The sequence below is a fragment of the Anopheles cruzii genome, chromosome 2, assembly GCF_943734635.1.
Source record: "Anopheles cruzii chromosome 2, idAnoCruzAS_RS32_06, whole genome shotgun sequence".
NCBI lineage: Eukaryota > Metazoa > Arthropoda > Insecta > Diptera > Culicidae > Anopheles > Anopheles cruzii.
Genome location: NC_069144.1, coordinates 42367778 through 42387841, shown reverse-complemented (window position 1 = coordinate 42387841; position 20064 = coordinate 42367778). Strand labels below are relative to the sequence as shown.

The window sequence follows — 20064 nt, the reverse complement described above, 5'->3', positions numbered from 1 at the left end:
CACGAACGCACGCACGCACGTGATTGCGGAGATTTACGTGCTTCCCTCTGCAGCGCTGGCCCCGCGGAAAGGATGCGGATGCCGTACGATTAATATCCATCCGAACCAAAGTTCGGCCCGTTGCAGAATGCATCGCTTTTGCACGCTGGCCATTTTTGACGGACGTGAAATGGATGGCTGCCACATCGTACATCAGTCAGTGGCAGCATCGGTTCGGTTTTCGGTAGGCCAGGCCAGTCTCGACTGCAGTCGAGCGCCAAACAAATAGTCCGCAATCAGCACGGAAATCGGGGGATGCTTAATTAATACAGCAGCTCGCGTCGGCCGCAGCACGTTTCCGATTAAGTTTTCCATTGTTGATCGCGGCCTTAATCACGTGCCACCGAAAATCCACCCAACCCGTTCGCTCGCTGGCGGAAGCATAAAAACAAAGTGTTGCAAATAACCGCGCAAACAGCAGCAGCTGCCGTTGTCGTGCGATTAATGTGCGATCGACTGACAAATGTGCATTCCACTTCCACTTGCGACCACCAGGACGAGCACGGCGGGACAGGCTTCCTGGCCTGTCCTGGCCTGTCCTGGCTACACGTGTAAAGCGAGGTTGAGTGTTACATTGTGTTGGCAACGGTGGTGAAGTGTCACAACGAACCGTTGCCGGTCCGAACCGCACCGAATAAAGCATGTCCCGGTTTCGGGTTTGTGCTTTTATTTTATGATTTATTTTTCTTTCTGCTCACGAAGGATTAAATTTACATCCTTTAATGCATCAACGATGTCGAGTGCGTGTTCCCAAACTAATTGAATGATAGACTTTTAGTTTGAGTTCTTAGCCAGCGTTCATTGGTGTTTACGCTCTTCTTTTCACGAGTACTTTTGGGAATACTCCAACGTTATTTAATTTGCGAACACATATTTAATTCTCATAAATATGTGTTCGCAAATTAAATAACGAGATTTGCTATTGGTTTCGATATTTAAAATTTATAATTAAGAATGAGAAACGCACGATGACGGATTCTTAAGGCATTATTTTGTTTCTCAGCTTCTAAGATGGAAAAATAACCTTGAAATATTGCAAACTAATAGATGAAGACCATCAAATCATTATAAATATAAGTTTTTATGGTAAACCTAACAAGAAAAACTTCAAAAATATTCGACAAAAGCAGGACAGCAGCCGGTCAATTTATTAAGGGTTCTGGAAATGAAGGACGTGTTCATCGTACTAAACCTTCTTGGTATAAAAAATCTACACCAAAATGAATTGATAAACGTATAATGACTATCTAAATAACAAATCTTTCAATCAAAATGTTTGAAAGCCCCTTCGGTGTATATTATTCGACGTAGTCTATACGATGCAGGAAAATCTGGCCTTGTACCCAAAAAGTTTCCGTACCTAATAAGTGAGGCCAATCTGAAAAGAAGGATGGTGTTTTACTATCGGCATGTTTCGAAACCGCTCTAATTCTGGGCAAAGATCCTCTGGGCTGATGAATGGGCTGATGAAAAATTCATTCATAAAGACAAACACAAGCCACAAATAGTAATGCAACACTTTGCGTATAATTATATTAAGGTTATAGACAATCCACCTCAATGCCCAGAGCAGCCAACTATTGGTGAAAGTTGGAGTAACTGAAAACCCCTCGCAATGCCTGAAGATTACAGAAAGTACCTAATGACAGTGCCTCGTTGTTTGGCAACATTTTCTAAAGCCCAATAGATTGCGATGGCCTTGTAACTCATCTAATATTTATACAATTAAGCAACATTTATCTAATTGAACAATTTTTCCTTCTCGCCTTACAGTTCGCCATCGGAACGATCACGCAAAGGATGCTGCGGCCACTGGTTTGCGGGACCTCCGCTAAGGGCACTCATAGCCGTGGTCGCGCTCGGCGGTGTGGCCTGTGCCCTGGGCGGTGCAGCCCTCGGCGCTACGGGCCTGGCCGGTTCGCCAACGTCCCATCTAACAGCTGCCTTATTAATGATAGGTAGGTTCATGATTTTTCACTCCCCTCCCAGCTAGCGGCAAACGCAGGATGCAGTTCCTGCACCGTGCGGATGCATTTCAAGTGCAGTCAGCCACTGTCTTACAGGACCACCAACCCCGTATCCACCCACCGGGACCGCCGACTACCGAGCCGTGTTTACCTATGCTCCGGTATGCTTCGGTTTCGCGAATGGTTTCCTGGAAATCTGCCCGTTGGTGCGGATCGCAAAGTTCTTCGTCCTTCGCCGTTGGTCGCCGGAGTTTTCGCGCCCGTTTTCAGGAAAACTTCGGGCCGGCTGCTACCGTTTGCCGAAGAAATAAAAACACGGAAACTTTGTTTCGATTGTCTTTTCACGTCGTTCATTTTATTTCGCTACGTTTCGCCCGACCGACTCTCGAGAGCCTGGCCCCAGCGACAATGGCACTCTCGAGAACGATTCGAGTTTTCGGCATTCGTTCCGTAAATAAGTCCCCGCATCCCACCCCTCAGTCCCTTCTGCCGCCTTCGCCGCCCAAAACATTAGTATGCAAATTTTTGCAGCTGCGGAAGGAAGCAAAACTTCGCTCATTACCAGCTCCCCGCGGAAACTGTGTTCGGGGCCGGGCGTTTTTATGGCTTTAGTTTCGCCCGGCGGGCGGAAAGCCCGGGGGCGTCGCGGATTTCAGCGCCAATCCAGAGACCGAATGGGATAATAGAGCGCCACCGCCAACCATCACTCTTTTCTCAAGTCGTTGCCGGAGCGGCTTCACAATGAACATAAAAAATGGATCCCCACGAGCCGAGCTCTGGGTCGCGTTTGGGCGCAGCCCACCGAATGCCAATGGCCCAGTGATGTAGGTCGTAGGTAATGGGGAGGCACGACGGGAATAGTTCGCCGCGTGAACCCTTCGCCGTCCACAAAGCGCGTAACGATTTCGCTGATAAATCACAAACAATCTCCAAATAGGATTTACCTAGCACCCCGAGAGAGAGACAGGAGGGAGGCTTACATGGGCCTTCCGCTACCCGAGTGGATTGGAACTCCCGCGCCAGGACCAAGGCCACCAGTAGGGCCCCGGGGCCCTCGGGCTTCTCGGGGCGTAGTTCCAGCGCGTAACTTCGGGCCAGCGAAAGGGGTTTATAAAATATGAATTCAATTTATTTATATCGATTTACCATCGCGCACCGGTCGCTGCGGGCGCGTGACCCGCTCCTCCGCCGCATTGCGTCACCAAAATCACGCACCCAAAGGACGTGCCCAACCGGGGGCCCCGTTTTCGATTCGATTTAAAGCTCCAGGAGCAACGGAGAGATCTCGTTTTCTGGTGTGTCCGGGTTGAGGTCTTACTCGCCCGGCCGAACTTACCGACGTAACCCGTTGGCAATCAATAATATCAACACACACACACACACTCGGGACTTCGGGTCGTAAACGAGTTTTCGGAGGGTAAAAGTGTCGAGTCGCTCGAGTGCTCGAGTGGAGCCACGCAACCGGACGCCATTGCTCGCAATTCGAGCCGTTTAATGTTTGAATGGGCACTGGGGATATTTTTTTAAAACTCATTCGGCTCCGATCAGCTTAATTACTGATCCTTTTTATATTGGCTCATAGGGTCATAAAAATATTGGTTATTGGTTTTGCGCTGTCACCTGTTCCACGCTGAAGGAACGTTCCTTTAATGCTCGGTTTAAACCCTCCAAAACCGAACCAAGCCCTGCCGAGTGGGGCACTTCAGTGGTTTTGCTTCGTTTGGCTGCCAGTTTTTTTTGCCAGCAAAAGTGCCGCAAAATCCCCCCAAAAACATGATCCGCGCCACGTAAAGTGTGTCGCAGAATGGAAAAACACTGTCAGCTTTAAAAGCTCTCGAGCCTTTGTGTCTGCGAAAAGGATCCCCAACAATCCGGGAGGGAAAAAAAAGAACCCAGTTTGGCTTTTTGCAGTCAGCGAGCGGTGTCTTCGCTTCCGGATCCGTCGACAATCGGAGTGGGGAGCGGAACACGGAACCAGCGAGTTCGCGACCGTTTTTCAGCTAGATATGTTTGGCACGCAAAAAAAATGGACACCCTCGGAGGTTGGGCGCGCACATCAAGAGATAAATCTTGTCGGTCGGTCGGAAAGGAACCGAAATCCAGCAAACCCAGAAGTGGTTGGTCCCAGCCCAGCGATGGTCGACCACTAGGCCAGCGTAACAAAAACACAGACACACACTCCACTCCGCCAACAGCAATTCGAGCGAATTATTTGCCAAAAAACCATCCAGCAAATCGGATTTGTGTTTTTATTCGCGGCGCACCCGAACGGCGGCCCGCCCTTCCGCGAAACGGTTCCTGCCAGCCTCTGGTCCGGCGGTGGCGGCGGGTCGTTGGGTCATTTTGATTTGCAGCCCGGTTTTTTTTTCGGCACCGCACCGCGTATATGATATTGCATGCACGTCCGAAAGATACCTGGGAACCGGCCACTGGATCGGTCGGCGGTGACGAGTGTTGCCACCAGGACCAAACCCCGAAAAAAACCGGTTGAACTTTGGACCGGCAAAACGTGCGCCACGGTGCGATACGGGGAACGGGGACATAAAAAGTGGTAAAACTAAGCGAAAAGAACGGAGTATCCTTTTCCCGGCGAAAGGACTACTCTTCTCGAGCTATTTGCTGGACCCGGACCCGGACACGGGTTGATAGTTAAATTTGTTGGTGTGGCTGCCGGCCGGCCGCCGCTAACGATATCGTAAATATTGATTTCCGTATCCTATGTCGAGCCTTCGGGGCCCGGATCGCGTAATAGGACTGCACGCTTCCTTCCGGCAAGAATTATGATCACCAGCGAGCACCAAGCAACGGTTGCAACGGAATTATTTGTCGGGGTCCCAAACCGTTCGGTACGATTCTGAATTCTGAAGAGACCGTTTAACGTTTCGATAGGCTCGTGAGTTTAATGTTACATTCGTTTTAGCTTTTGAATCGAAAAATGGAGAACTTCAAACCCCGTTACACTGGCCACTTTCGCAGGCAATTCCATTCCTATCGGGCGTCTGGCTCTCAGTGAGGCTTTGGAGGGAGAAGTATGTACTAAAGCGACACCTAAACGCTGTTCCTAAACAATACTTGGCCCAGTTTTAGTGTCCCCATTCCGGGCCGAATTCCAAGAACCACATTAAATTTTCTGGGGTATCCCTGGGAGCGCCCTTAACGGAAAATCGTAAAATTATCTCGACCGCGACGTGGCACGAACGCAGCCCTCTAAGTCGTAAAGACTGTGGATGATAAATATGTTGCAATTTTTATCCAGCGCGAACCATCGCCGAGTTCCGAGGGTCCCAGTTAAGGGGCAGCATCCGGCGCGTCTCCTTTCGCCCGAAAAAAGCGCGAAAAGCATTTGGTCCCGGGACACAGACGGCGCCATTTCGCGCCCTCAGCGCTCATTGCTCACTGCTCGAAAGAAGCCGACAATTTATGGTTTCAATTTAAAATGCAATAATGATAACGGGTGGACGGACCCGCCGCCGCCGCCGTGGGTTTTGTTTCTAGCGCAGCCCTAGCATATTTGCTGCGTTTTACATGTTAACCCCGCCCCGGTGTGTGTGTGTGTGTGTGTGTGTGTTGGCAAACGGTGCCCTAGGATTGTGTAGAATTGCTCACTTGAGCATAATCGGTGCCAACTGAAGCGTATAATAAGCGACCCGCGCGCTGCACGGAGCTCGTGGTAAAGTGCACGGCCGTGGGGTTTACGGCCGGTGCTAAAGGGCCAACCCTCGGGGAAAGCTGCACTACTTGAGGTGTGAAACACCCCGGGGATAACGTTATCGCACGCAAATGCTGGGGATGCTTTTCTATGCAGCGGTCCGACCGGCTGGCTGCGAGTTTGCATTGAAGCGCAGCGAAGCGTTTATTTGCAATTGAATCCTTAGGAAGGAATTATTTCTCCATTTATAAGTGGAACGCATTGGCGAACGGTGCGAATGGAAGTGGTGGAAAATTCCCCCTATAGGCCTAATCCTGGCACATCCTGGGAGACTCTGTGTACATTAAAGAGGGTCGATAATCGTGTCATAAAATTCTATTTAAAAATTCGCTCTATCACAAGAAAAGGGACGCGCGCGCGCGTGCGAGGTTCAATGGAGATTAGTTCATAGCCTAACCTTTATTTGCTCTGCCGGTAAACACTCTACGCAAGCAGAGAGAGTGCACAGAAAGCACAGAAAGTTTCACTTTCGCTGATTCCCCTGGCCGGGCGCACTGAGCGCAATCTGTTGGATTAGTTTCAAACATTAAACTTCAAACAAAACAAATTCCATGCTTTACTCAACGGGCTCGCTCCTGGGGCCGTTTTTTTAAGCCTTTGCAACCAAGTTCAAACAGCGCCAGCGCCTTCCGACTCTCCTCTCTGCTCCATCGCGGTTTGGCACTAGCGCCATCTCAGCATCATCATCGTCTAGTGATCATCCGAGAGCTCCGAGATGTTCCGAGTCTAGCATAAAATTCACTTCGATAAGGAAGAAAGTTACCACGGAGCGGTACGGTGCTGCTCGCTCTCCACAGGATGCGAGTTGCAGTTTTGAATCCGGTTCGCAAACAGTTTACTCATCCGCCGTGCCTGCCCCAGGCCCAAGGATCAGCCGCTGCTGAGCACACCCGGTCCCGGCCAATCATCAAGGATGCAGTTTTGTTGCAACTTCCACTTCCGAGCAAATACTGTCGTAGATCAGCGTATGGTTCGCTCTCGCTCGCTCTCGGTCTTGGTTGGCAAACTCCGGCAACGTATCTGCTGTGTTGTTTGTACTTTCCATTTTCTAACATCCTGTGTTTTTTTTTAGTTCGGAAAAGCTGTTTTTGTTCCTTCCCTAACGGTTCCTTCGAGCGGAAAATTGATCAGCGTGTCGAAGAAAATTTAGCAAATGCCCCATCGTATACGGAAAATTCCGACCGAAGGTTTTATGGGCTTTTCTTTTCGGTATCATAAATTGGACATCTTAAAGTTGTAAAATTATTTAATTAAATTCATTCCGCCATCTGAAATCTGTGCAACTCGGATGAATATTTGAATCGGTGGAAACCACCAGAAATGTGGCCACCAAACCAAAGCGGAAGCATTGCAACATTATTCGACCCTCCCGTTCCCGTAGCTGGAGCATCAGAGCACGGATTTAACGGTGTGGGTGGGCGCCAATCTAATTTCGTTCCCTATCTGCCCGAATCCGAACCGGGAATGGGTTTCAGCAGGCTCGCATCCCCTTGGGCTTACATTTTATAATGACCACACTTCCGGGATCCCGGCCACCCAAAACCGACTTGGGACACGGACGCGGTCACATATTTTATGGGCGATAATATGAACAAAATAAAAACGCGTGCGATGGCGACCCAAACGAACGTCACCTAAACCGGTGGCCGGTGGTGGTTTTCACGGCGCATGCTGCGGTACATCGGGGACGGAAATGCGCCAATGCAGTCCGAATATATTGCACACCCCCCGCCCCCCATGACGCTGTGTTCCATTTCGGCCCATTCCCGGTGGACTAAACCGGACTACATCGTCAATCTGCAATCGTCTCACGTTCAATCCCGGCTGGACCGCGCCGCAAAGCAATTGCCGGCCACAGTTGACAAATTTGTCGGCACGAAATTGTGCGCGCAGTGGCAGGATTTGCGTCGGTGCACCAATTAGAAGCTCGCACCGGCCCCTTGCCAACATAACGCACCGTGGCCGGTGCTATCCCAAACATCGGCCCGGCTCCGCCGATAATAACGAGCGTTTAATCGATGCACGTTCCAGCTTTATTGCTGGATTTGCTGGAATAATATCGTTTTAGGAGCCGCGCACACACAGTGAGTGTCCTCTGGTGGGTCGATTTGCGCTCGTTTTTTTCCGGATCCGGCCCCAGCCATAATTTATTTTGTACAAACCGGGGCCACACATCTGTGGCGGTTGCGTGATTTTGAGTTGCATCAATCGCAAATCTAATATTTACCTTTGTGCTCTCGATCCGATTCAACAGCGCGATTCTAGTGTTGATTCGGGCGCGATAAAATCCCGGGCCCGGAGCCCCGCAGATTGGCGATAAATTAACAGTGCCGAGCTGCGTCACTCTCCGCGCGGGGGTAATCGATGCTCACTGATTGCCGCGAATTCATCTCCATCCCTCAAGCGATTGCGATTGGTCTTAATTACAAACCATTTTTCCGGGTAAACATTACCACGGTCTCCCCCACAGACCGGGAGTTACGATGGCCTCTGCTCTCGAAGGCGCCGGCGCTGGATCAGAGCGAAGTGAACGGGTTTAAATTTATTGCACTTTAATCCGGCCGATCGATGGGAAAGTGTAATAAAACGAAAGTCCATTAAACTAATTGCTCCTTTTGCTGTCCGCGCCTGCAACTTCTTAAGCCGGTCCCGGTCCCTCCAGGTGTAACGGTGGTCGGTGGCCACACGTACCCTGTGGGACGCGATTGATCTGCCTCCCGGCTTCCGGACGGACACGGATCGCTCCGGCTCCAATCGGTACTTATCTTGCAGCCGTGGCCTGCAGCCAGCTTCGGTGTTTACTCCGATTCTGTTCTAACATGGCGTGTGACCTTATTTCGAGAAATTCGAACCACATTCGTCCGTTAGCAGAGACTCGTGGGCTCCCTTTTGGGTGGGTGGCGGAACCTCTCCGGCTTCGGCTCCGGCTCCGGCGGTTGTAAATTGTTCGGTGAAGGTGGAAAACGTCGTCCCAAAGCTACCCCCGGCGTCCCACCTGGTACCTGGTTTGAGTGGCAATTTTCTTCGCCAACGGCCAGAGCCAGAGAGCCTCGGCGGGCCTCGGCCAGTAATAGGGCATTACAAAAAAAAAACAAATTGCAACGCCAGAGCGGACTCCGTGCGTCGGCGAACGTCGGAAATGAATTGCATTTCGAGAGAACCTCAGATGCAACGGCCGGCTCGTAGCAGTGCCGTGTTCCGATACTGTGCCGTTGGGTCGGTGCGAAAGTGTTGTCGTATTTTGTGGCACCAACTTCAAGCTCTATTTGTTTCTGTCTGTCTGTTTCTGTTTCTGTTTCTGTCTGAAAAGTCTGTAAAATTCAGTTGTCTTCTTGGCGAATGTCTTGAAATGTGGCTGAACCTTTTGGACCACTTCTGGAGTCTGGAAGATAGTTTGTTGGATAAATTACGGGCATCTCTTTATAATGGGATTGCTTTCAATTAAGAGTCTTCAAGTTAGTTAAACAAATTCATAGTCCAAAGTTTATACCAAAATGCCCGACCGACGCGTTACTGTCGCGTTGACCCAACACTTAGCGGAATGGCGACCGTTTACCATGGATTCATGGCACCACCATGGCTCGGCTTGGTCGTAAATTTATTTCTTGCCTAAAAACACGCCTCGCACCAGAACAGATTTCGTTACAAAATAAGGCGAACATTACGGTAATTATTCCATCACGCCGGAGTCTCATTACGCGGCTGCGGCGGGGCCGTTTGGAAAACCAAAGGGCGCCCCTTTAGCCGCCGGGATGTGCTGCTCCTCGGGGAAGAACCACTGCACTGGAAACATGGCGTTTTTCGCCGTTTGGGTGAGTGGGCCAAATGGCGGCAAGCCTTCGTGTTCTTTTCAGTGCGCACTTGCTGACCTACTTCACACTTGCCGCTCGTGGGATGCACTCGAATGGGACGCGTTGTGCAAGCTCCAGCCTAGCCAAGCTTCCTGGTTGGCTCCTCTCGCCGGGCTTCGATTCCGATGTCTAACGGTTTGGTGCTCTTGTTTTGGATTATTTTTGTGTTGGCCGCGGGGACCCCGACTTTCTCTACCCCCCGGCATCGATGAATCATTCGCCGTTCGCAGTTTGCCGTTCGTTCGCGGGCGTGCAATTAGAGTAACGAAGCATTTAGGCACACATAAATATGGTATTTTACATCATTTTTTATGGGCCGCATGAGCAGAGAGCAGGAAAACCGATTAAATTTTCCACCGATTTCGGAACGGCGCGAAAGTGAAACATCGAAGCGCATTAAAGCGTGTGTCCAGTAGTGCTGTTCACAATTAAAATTCCAACCGGCCGGCAGTATGTTCCGCATCCCAAAACGGTCGCATTAAATCATACACTTACAGAGGAGAGTACACCATACCGGAACACGCTCTGTTGCACTAGAAATCGAAAGCAAAAGCAACCTCCCGCCTGAAGCCGAAGAACGGTTTTGTCGTCGATCTTAAACTTCTCCGAACAGCATGCCGACATCGTTCGGCAGCAGTTAAAACAAAACCCGCTGCGTCCCCCGCCATAACGACCTCTCGTCACCAGCACTCGTCTCGGGTCCCCCCGAGAGGGGTTTGCAAAAACATCTCGAGCTGGTTGGCAGAGAGAGTAATTTTTTGTAAAGTGTGTTATGATTTATGATGCCCATCGGATACGTCTCTCCGTCGGTGGATCACGACACAGGCCCCTTTGTCAGCGTTGATGATGATTTATGCACCGTCGGCCCGACGAGTGTGACAGTTAGAGCCCAGGACACACACAGTTAGAAGGGTGACCGTGGTCGGGTGAACCGGTTGCGAAATGAGTGAGTCGGTTCATCTGTTTGATAGCACTTACAACGGGCTGAATAAACTCGCCCAACAACATCATCGTGTGCCGTACGTGTGTCCCTTTTGCAGGTCGAGAACACGACTGCTCAAGCTACCCAGGGCTCCGATGGGGGGAGGGCCCTGGGCAAAAGAAGGCCAACAGATCTTGGGAAATGGCCTAGTACATCGATTAACACCGTTTTGCTAATTTATTGGTGCTCGTCGAGTGCAACGATGCAAATAAACGCAGCAACGCAGCGGAAGGCGTGGGAAAACTCGTTCTCTCATCGGCCGCATAGGGCTCCGGTCGGTCGGTTGAGATTGCTGTGCCATCTGAGGCAGGTTTTAAATTGCAATTTAGCTGCGAAATTGCCAATACTTAATCACAGCACTTGGTTAATTGGAATCGTAATTTACAGGCGATAAATAATTCTCGTAAATACTATGCAGAAAAACTCGAAACTTCACACTTCTTTGAATCGTTTGTTTCCACTTTAAGGTGGTCTAAAATGGTCTAACTGCGTTCCACGCCTCCACTACATTTAACGCCTAAAAGGTATGCAATCCGGGTCGCTTTAACGCAATTTAAATAATTCGCAACTATCGATTCCACCGTTGAGGTCTAAATGGTTGTAAAAATAGCGTAAATCTCGTCCAAAACATGCCTCAAATCACAACTGGCATCCACAATTACGTCAACCACAAGTGCCATCAATTAGGATGACAAACTCAATCGCTGAACGGTACGGGTCGCCACAAAACACGTAAACTATTTTGTTGAATGTGCCTGCGGCAATGTTTCGTAGGACTTTCTGGCCACCAAACCACACACACACACGATCACGAGCAAGGAAGAATCGTGTTTCTTGTGCGCTCTCCGGCGCACGTTTCCAAGGTTCCAGGATGGCGAAATTTTCTTTCTCCCATCTGGTGGTTGACGGTGTGTTTCTGGGTTTTATTTGTCGGGTCGTTTCACACGTTGGCTCGTTGGTTTTTGGTACGTGTCTCGGATTCTTTTTTTCCCTCCCTTCCGGGAAGACGCTCCTCGTAAAGGGCGTCATGATTTATGAATGAACATTCTCCGTGACGACAAACGCGTCACGAAACCACGGCCAGCGAAACGACCGCGGCGCGGTAATGGAGCCTTGGAACGCACCGATAACCCCAGACACACACACGGGGCTTTCTAGATCTGGCTGGCCGAAGGAATGCCTGCCAGGATTTCTGGCGTGCCAGATGTGGGTGAATGCATTCCCATCGAATTGTCTATTTCAAGAAATCAGAGATTTAACTATCTTTAGCCGACATTTGCAGGGCAGAGCTATGGCTCTGTTGAAATGGATCAACACATAATGGACGCTAAGTGAGCCGGTTTGGGATGCACAGAGATCCTGAAAAACGTGGATTGCGCTAAATAAATTATCCCCCACGACGTGGCGCATCCTTGTGCCGAGGTTTGTGCCGTGCCGGGTTCGTAAGAAAATATTATTCTCACCGACGCTTTATCGGTGCGATGAAAGCAGGATGATTGAAGGAGCGGATTCGACCATTATACATTCGCCCCGTTACCATCACCGCGGGTTCGAAGCGATGGATCACACGCTCCCTTTCTTCGAAATGAAAAAAAGTTTCCTTTAAAATTATGCTCCATTGTAAATGCCCTCCGACCAACCAACCGACCGACCACACTCCTTTCGGATCCTTTCTTCGCCTTCGGGCCCGTTCGTGAGCCACATTTTCACTAAACCTTTCTGCCTTGGTTTTCCGGCTTCACGCATTTCCCGCCCGTGGCGGTGGCCGGCCGGCGAAGGATTGATAAATTTTTCACTTTCATCATTTTCACCACCATCGAAGCGTGATCATTTTGCGCGAACAATCTTCTCCTTGGCGCGTTGGCCGCCGCGGGATTCGATGGGCAGAAAGTTTCGGTCGCCTCCGGTGGTGTGGAGGTTTTCTTGATGCTGGGCGACTTTTCCCTCTTCCAGAATCGGGGTGGAAAATTCCATTCTTCCGTCTTTTTTGTGATGATGATTATTAATTTTTCCATGATTTGGGGGAAATTGAATGAGCGTAAGCGTATTTCCCACCGCCAAGTACGCCGAGGTTTCGCTGACGCTGCGGGCGTGGAGCCCTGCCCTTGCTGTGCTTCGCTGTGTGCAGGTCCTTCCGTTGAGTGATTCAATTAAATCCGCCGTTCCTGCTTATCTTCCTCGGTCGCTTCCTCGAAAAAAGACGATACTCAAGCAGTACCAGCGATGGGTCTTCTCCCCTGTAAAGCTGTGCAAATGAGGCAAGAAAGCCAGGCGCAAAGAAACCGCGTGCCGCGTCAGAGCCAAAGTGTTGATAACCAGCGCCAGATGAAGTTATTGTGGCTTAAGTGTTTAACTGGGCCAAAAAAATCATATCAACTTTCCGTTATCATGAATGCGTCACTCGGGCAGGATGGTGCAACGGTGCAACGGAAAAGGAAAACGAGAACAATGAATTTTTCCGTTGAAAATTGTCAGTAGCAGCAGCAGTCCCTGTCATCTGCAAGACGCGCCAGCCGTGGACGCGAAACACGAACGACGGATTAAAGCTCGGAGTGCGAGACGTTTTTTTCGCCGTATAAGAAAATTAACATTTTAATTAAAAAACTTTTCTAGCGTCCGAGGGCAGCCATGGCACCGAAACATGCGTATCCTGGGCGCCTCTCTCTCGCCTCTCTCGCTCTCGATCCGTTTGTTTTTATTTGCCCTAAATCGGCGACACTTCCGTTGATGGCACGGAAAATGTGGCGCGAATGTATTTGGCGCGTGCGTCTAGTTTGATTGAATTAACGACAAAGTTTGGTGGACCCAAAATAAACACCCCGCGACGAATGGAGAATGGATGAAAAAAGGAGTTTTGCTTCATTTATTGCTTCATTAACAATGTCCTTTCGGTTTCCTCTTCCGTTCTTCGCAGGTGTCGGAGTGATTCTGGTGACGGTCAGTGGCGCGGCCTGGCGGATGACCGCCCCCGGGGCGCCTCCCTGTCTGGGGCTCGGTTCAACCGTCGATCTGGGCCGCTGCTCGAGGAGACCCTGCGGACGGGGCGGAAGCACACCGCACGGGCTGCTGTATCCTGAGTTCCAGCATCGGCCACCGCCTCCTTCCTACCAGGCGAGCATGCAGGAGTATCGATTAAGGTAATTGTTCGCTCCGGTTCCGGTTCCAAGTTTATTACATGCCGAGCCAATGAATTAATGTGATTTAAATGTAATCCCAGCACTGGTTGTAATTCTTTATGGTTAACGTCATGATGGTATATTTTAATCACTTTCGGCGGGTCAAGTCGAATAGCCAACCACAATTTGATTCGATAGACCACGGCGGCTAAACCACAAAGCCGGGCACGGTTTACTGTGCGCCCGTGTTTAAACACTGTCCGATGCCTCTTTCTATTGACTTCCGGTGGTGGTAGTTAGCGCCGAAGGTAAACCCACCGCTGCGTGTAATCCGCTGTGTTTAATGGTCACAAATCACTAAACAGTGCCGCCGCCGCCGCCGCCGCCGCCGCCGTCACGGGCCGTGGCGGGCCAACTGGCAACTAATTTGCATTGATAAACCACACACACACACACACACACATCTGAGCCGGGCTTCGGGCGGCAGTGGTAATCCTGGCCAGTGGTGCAACATTGCGCAAAACCCGCTTCTCGAATAATTGATAAAGCGTTTCAAACGCGACGGACTCTATGATTCGATTCGCTGCCGGCCACAGCAGCCATTAATTACAGCCCCGAACCTCTCGTGACGGCGGCGCTGGTTAGGGGTGGGTTTGGGTTTTTGGAGGGTTGTTAGTCACTATCACAACGGCCTCGGATTGACTAATGTGTAACTGGGAATTTAAATGATTGTATGCGAATGCGCGGGCGCCATCGTCGTATCTCCGAGGGGCCCATTCGAGATACGCACGCGGGAGTAACACTTTTCCTGCTGGGCGCCGAGCCTTGTAGCCATCCATTTCCGCTACCACACGCAGGGTGGGTTCGGGTGGTCCCCAAGAAACATGCTCGGTAATTACGCAGGCCGTGTCGAGTGGCATTTATCTCAATTACGTGCTTGAAGTTGCCGCGGGCAAAGGAAGGACCCCGTGGAAGGACTTCCTTTCGGCGTTCGCGGGTGCTGGGACCTTGGCTGTCCCAAAAAGAGAAGCAAAAAAATGATAAAATTGTATGTGTGTTTTCCCATTTTCACGTTCCCATATCTCGTCCTGCGTCGTCGCCAGATTGCTGCTCCTGGATCGTGACCGACAGTCGGGAAGGATGCGCAGCACGGCCTCGCCACCGCCAACCTACCGCTCGAACGTGGGCAGTCTTCTCAGGTGAGTAATAACTCGTCGCCCTACTCAGTCGTTGGATTTGCACGGCACGGCACTTGGTGTTTCCTTAATTGATTTGTTTCCCTCCGTGTTTGCCATTAGATCAAAAACTGACACCAAATCGTAAAGCTTCAATTAATGCAATAAATGGAAAACACACTTTCCCGTTTCGGGCCGATGTCATTTGGCAAATGAATTTTTTAAACTCAATTTAAAGTCCGTTTCGCGTGGTGCGACTTCGCTGCTTACATTCGAGTGAGGCACCGAGACCGTACCCATCGAAGTCGGCCACTCGGTGGAGCGAAAGCGAATGACGACCACAGAGAGAGCGGGATGGCGAGTGAGATTGTAAAAACGGGCTTAATTGATGTTACGATCCGGTGCGCTGATTTAATATTGATGACATATTTTAATCGTTGGCTTTAATTAACTTTTTCCATTCGATCGGGTCGGTCAGCGCCGTCCAGCGCCGTCCCCAAGGACCTCAAATTTGCCTGGCACAAGGATATCTGTGTCTGTCTGTGTGTGTCGAGCACAGTTGGCTGTGCCTCCGTTTCTCTTGAGTTTTGATTGCAGCATTTAAGTGCATTTTTTTGCAAAACAAAATGCATATCGTTCTGTCATCGCCTACTCTTCGGCTGTCATCCCGAGGCGAGCATTTACAGGTTATTTATGGTCACCACTTATGGATTTGCGATGCTGATATTTTTAAAAAATTGATTAAAACGGTTTTGTTTTGGCGAAAAAGATGTAAATGAACAGTTTGTAGATGCACTTTTTGTGATGGAAATATACTGAACCGCATTAGGTTTGAAGTTTTGCCCCCAATTTGCTATATAAAGTTCCGTTTAACGTTCTCAGGATTCAACTCAACAACAATATTATACAGTGGCTAGCGAAACAAAACTTATCTTTACCTCAAATTTATTAATTTTTTTTACCTAATAATATGTTACTTTGTTACTTTGTTGTTATGTTTGTTGTTGAATTGTTGTTTACGGTTCTAAGGGCAGAATTATGCACTAAAAATTAAGTTTCTTTGAAGATCGTTAGTTTCACGAATTAAATTGTTTTATTTGCTCCATATTTTTCTGGCAAACCTTTCCATGTTCTCAAAAGTTTTGGCACATATGTAAGGCCAATTGGGTAAAAGAGTAGTTTTCTACCATCGCTCGTTTTAACACCTTCTTCATTTTGTGGATAAATACTGTATGAGCTGAACCTTTCTCCTCTAAAAGTGATAAATTAACATTATAAGTAACGTGCATTGTTGTTTAGGGATATGTTTCTCGCATGAATCTAGCAAGTTAGTTACCTTTAATTGGTTAAAAAAAGATATCAAGTAAAGTCGAAACGACAACATTTCACCGACATCAACAAGGTCATTGATGAGTTTTACAGTAACGAAGAACACCTCTCATAATTTAACAGAGTTATCCTGATTAATTAAAGCAGTGTGGTTAATACTAATAGATTTTTCATCCCCACATTTCACCAAACCTTTTGTTTTGTTCGATATACTTTGTTTCGCGAGCCACTGTACAGGAATTGTTAATATTTAGGAGCCTCCCATCGGCCTACGCTCAACTCCGTGCCTGTCAGCACACCGATGTACCAATGCCACCCCCCCGGGAAGTGAGTTCGGCTTTGTGATGAAAGATTAATTGTTTTCCCATTGGTCCGCTTCCAGAATACCACTCAGCTCGCGGTACAACGGCAGCAGTACGAGCATTTTCGGTGGCATCAGTGGCATCATCAGCGGCGCCGTCGGAGGATCGAGCAACAGTGTGAACCACGTCAGCGGCAGCACGCCGGATCACCAGCATCAGCAGCAGCAGCATCATCGAGTCAGCAGCTCACCGAGCGGCGGTGCCATGGACCCTCCGAATCCGTACGGTGTCAGCGACGGCCATAGTACGCTTCCGCCAAGCTATCGGTCCGTCGAGCTGCACCCCGTGGTGGAAGCACTTCAACGACAACCTCCGCCACCGCCCGTGCCGCGGAGCAGTAGTACCGGCCCGACCACCGACGGCGGCGGCGGCGGAAGTGACGATAATAATGCGCACTCCAACGGAGCATCGTCGGGTGGATCCATAATTAAAATCGATGATCGGGTGCCCATCGGGGCCGTCAGTCCGTGTGCTGCGGTCGGCAGCGGCAGCCTAGACGAAGTTCCAATCGTCACCACAACGTCCAGCACGATGGTCAAGGATCTGGTTACGATTGTGACGATCTCCGGCACAATTGAACCGTCGGCCACCGCCACGGGTGTCAGCAAATCCGTCTACACCACCAGCAACAGCAGCGACAGTCATGGCGATGGCACCGGAACCGTCTCGAGTGGGGGCGCCACGTGTACATTATTAAACTCCAACTCGACGCCCCTGCTGGCCACGGTCATTCCGGTCAGCAAAGCGGCACCAACCGTCGCTTCTTCGACACCACCGACCGTCACCGGTCAGTGCTGAGAGGCCCGTGGGGGTGGGGGAGTTTTAATACACACACACACAAACAGAGTTACCGGAAGTGGCCCCCGGGTGGTGGGTTCCATTCCGCAAAACGCCATGAAAGTCTAGTTTTACTCGTCCGCCTTACTAATGGCCCCCCACCACCATTCCGGACCGAACCGGACCGAGGCGACCTCTGGTCAATTGGCCGGTTTAGTGACAAAGCCGTGCGGCTGCTGTCCCCGTGGGAACCGCGTAGGTTTGACCGCGCAGCCCCGTCGTGAAGTTGCGAACTCCGCGCACCGAAAGTGGTGGACGTTGTTTGGTCACTCCTTCTCGGTAGGTCCTGCTCGGTGGCTCACGAGGGCACAGAAAAGCGACCTGTCGCATTGTTGTTGGGCCGTAGTTTCGAATCATTAAACATGTAACTTGGGATTTCTGTAGCACTGTGTATAGAGTTGTGCACGAAAGATGGCACACTAATGGCGCCAGGCGGACGGTTTGCAGTTCTGGAGCGGGCTAATGAGTGGCCAGCGTGGCTACTGTTCCGGGGGAAGCAACATAAAAATTCAGGACACCCACGAAAACCGGTCCCCCCGAAATCCTAGATCCCACGGCACCAACGACCATTTGGGCTTGCCATTGATTGAATCTATGCGCCCCAGTGAGGGAACCCCTTGGCGGAGACCAGAAGCAGGAAACGGCCACGGCGGCGGTACTCGGGTTGTTTGTTTCGGACTTTGGCTTTTTATCCACGCGCAGAGTCATAACCATCGGTGAGCTGTGTGGACCCGACCCGGAACGGCGAACGGATTGAAATAGATTAATTTTTAATTTAATATGTGCCTGAATAATGGAACACGCGAACGAAAGCGAAGTAGCGTTGCGTCCGTACGCTGGCCGGGGAAAGTTCACTTCCGCGGCGACGCCTCCCGAGCGTCGGATGGTAAAATCCGGAAACAGAAGCCAGAGGTCACCACATGACCATGGCGAGTATCCTTTCTTCCACCGTAACAGTGCCACAGTTGCGCCACGGTGATGTCCGGTGTCCGTGTCGGGGAAGCGGTGGCCACTGGACCGGATCGGAAATCGGTGTTTGGACCACCGAAGAGAGCCCTTCGTTTATTTTAATGGTTTTCGATAGGCGAGACTCTGTGCCCAGGTCGGTTCCTTGCCTCGCTTCAATGCTCGCCTCGTCCCGTTGGTTGGCTGGTCGAGCATTAAAATGTATTTTTCAGTTGGGATTTGGTTCTCCTACTCTGGCCGACATTTTGTCGCCACATTAGCGCAACGGGGCAACCGATAAGATATGCCACCGGAGTTCAGCCGGAGGAACGCAGAAGGGGGCGCCGGGCGTCGGTTGAGGTGGTGCAGTACCGGGGATGTTTTATTGTTAGTAGTGTTAAGGATCGTAGCGTTGAACCTGTTTGTATCGAGCGTGTACCACAGCAAAACTAACTAAAAACTCAAACAATCGCTAAACTGTAGTGTTCGTACGGGGGAACTAGGGGCTTACACAACGGGAGACGGTCGCTTGCAGTGAATGTGTAATTACCAGGGAGCCGGTCGTGTAGCATGGGAAAGTCTGTTAAAGAGTCGAGAGAGCATTGGGCATGATGAAGGAGACGGCGGAACGGTACCAGACAGTATGTGTTGCTAGATTTACGGATCGATCGTGCGCACGATCGCAATAGAGATGGTCGATGAATGTTAACTCATCATATTTTCATTTTATATGTAACCAAAGAGCATTAAAGAACGGAAATAAAGAGCGATAAATTCATAATAACATTGAAACGTGTTGCGTGGCTTATTATTTACTAGCTGTTCCTCATTTCATTTTCACTTCCCGTTGCTCCTCCATTTCAAACAGCTCCCACCAGGTCAATTTGGCTCATTTCTTGAAAACTATCCGAAAAACATAAATTAACATAGATTTGGTATGGGTGTCCACCTTTGTAAATTTGCCCTAGGACATCTTCTCATAGTGTGCTGGACTCTGCGGATGTATCCACGAAAGACTACAAGATTTTGATTGAGAAGTGTTTGCGGTTTTTAAGTCGGTAACCGATGGTTTTCAACGGATACGTATTCAACGAGATAGAAACCCAAACAAATTCAAATCACTGCATCTTCCTTTCTTTGCAATTGATTATTCGCTTAAAAGCAATTTAATTAAATGAAGGATTAAACTTTCAAAGTGCAGCCACTTTAGAATCATTTAGCGAGACTACGTGAGGCTGCACTTCGGTCTGGCAAATTGGTGTTGCCTTTCATCATTAAATTATTTTCAACCACAAAATGAACGGCATGAAAGGAACACTCTCGAATTCGATTCTATTCAACGTGCTTCACACATCAAAGAAAGTAAGTAATTACAGTTGTTCCGTGCCGAGGTTTTAAACTATCTACCACCTTTGCGGTCATTTCATTTCATTTTTTTTTCAAACACCGAACAGTGGAACGGTTTAAAAGCGAAATGTTTCACTTGGAAATATTTCACCGCGAAAAGATTCATTCGTACCGGGCAACCGTAACGCCTGTAACGCATCGCGGTCCTTCAAGCTGTGAACTAATAATATTAAGAAAAATTATTAAGTAACAATGTCTCGTTTATTGATCAATTCATTAAGTCATCATATTTCGCTCATTATTGTACACATTAACAACCTACCGTGTGTCTAGCAACAACGGCACGCCCGATCCGTGTGTCCTCGCCGGGGCAAGACGAGGACACCGGACACCGACGCCGCCATA

The 20064-nt window shown here is 49.6% G+C and overlaps 1 protein-coding gene across 1 annotated transcript in view; it reads left to right on the top strand.

The window, feature by feature from the left end:
- The window catches only part of LOC128279089 (uncharacterized), a 99284-nt gene extending 81956 nt beyond the window's left edge, over nt 1–17328 (top strand). The window contains exons 3-6 of the mRNA XM_053017811.1: nt 1813–1997; nt 13463–13685; nt 14768–14863; nt 16551–17328. Of these exons, the coding sequence (XP_052873771.1) occupies nt 1813–1997; nt 13463–13685; nt 14768–14863; nt 16551–17328 (1282 nt within the window). The remainder of the gene's footprint in view (nt 1–1812; nt 1998–13462; nt 13686–14767; nt 14864–16550) is intronic.
- The last annotated feature ends 2736 nt before the right edge of the window (nt 17329–20064 follow it).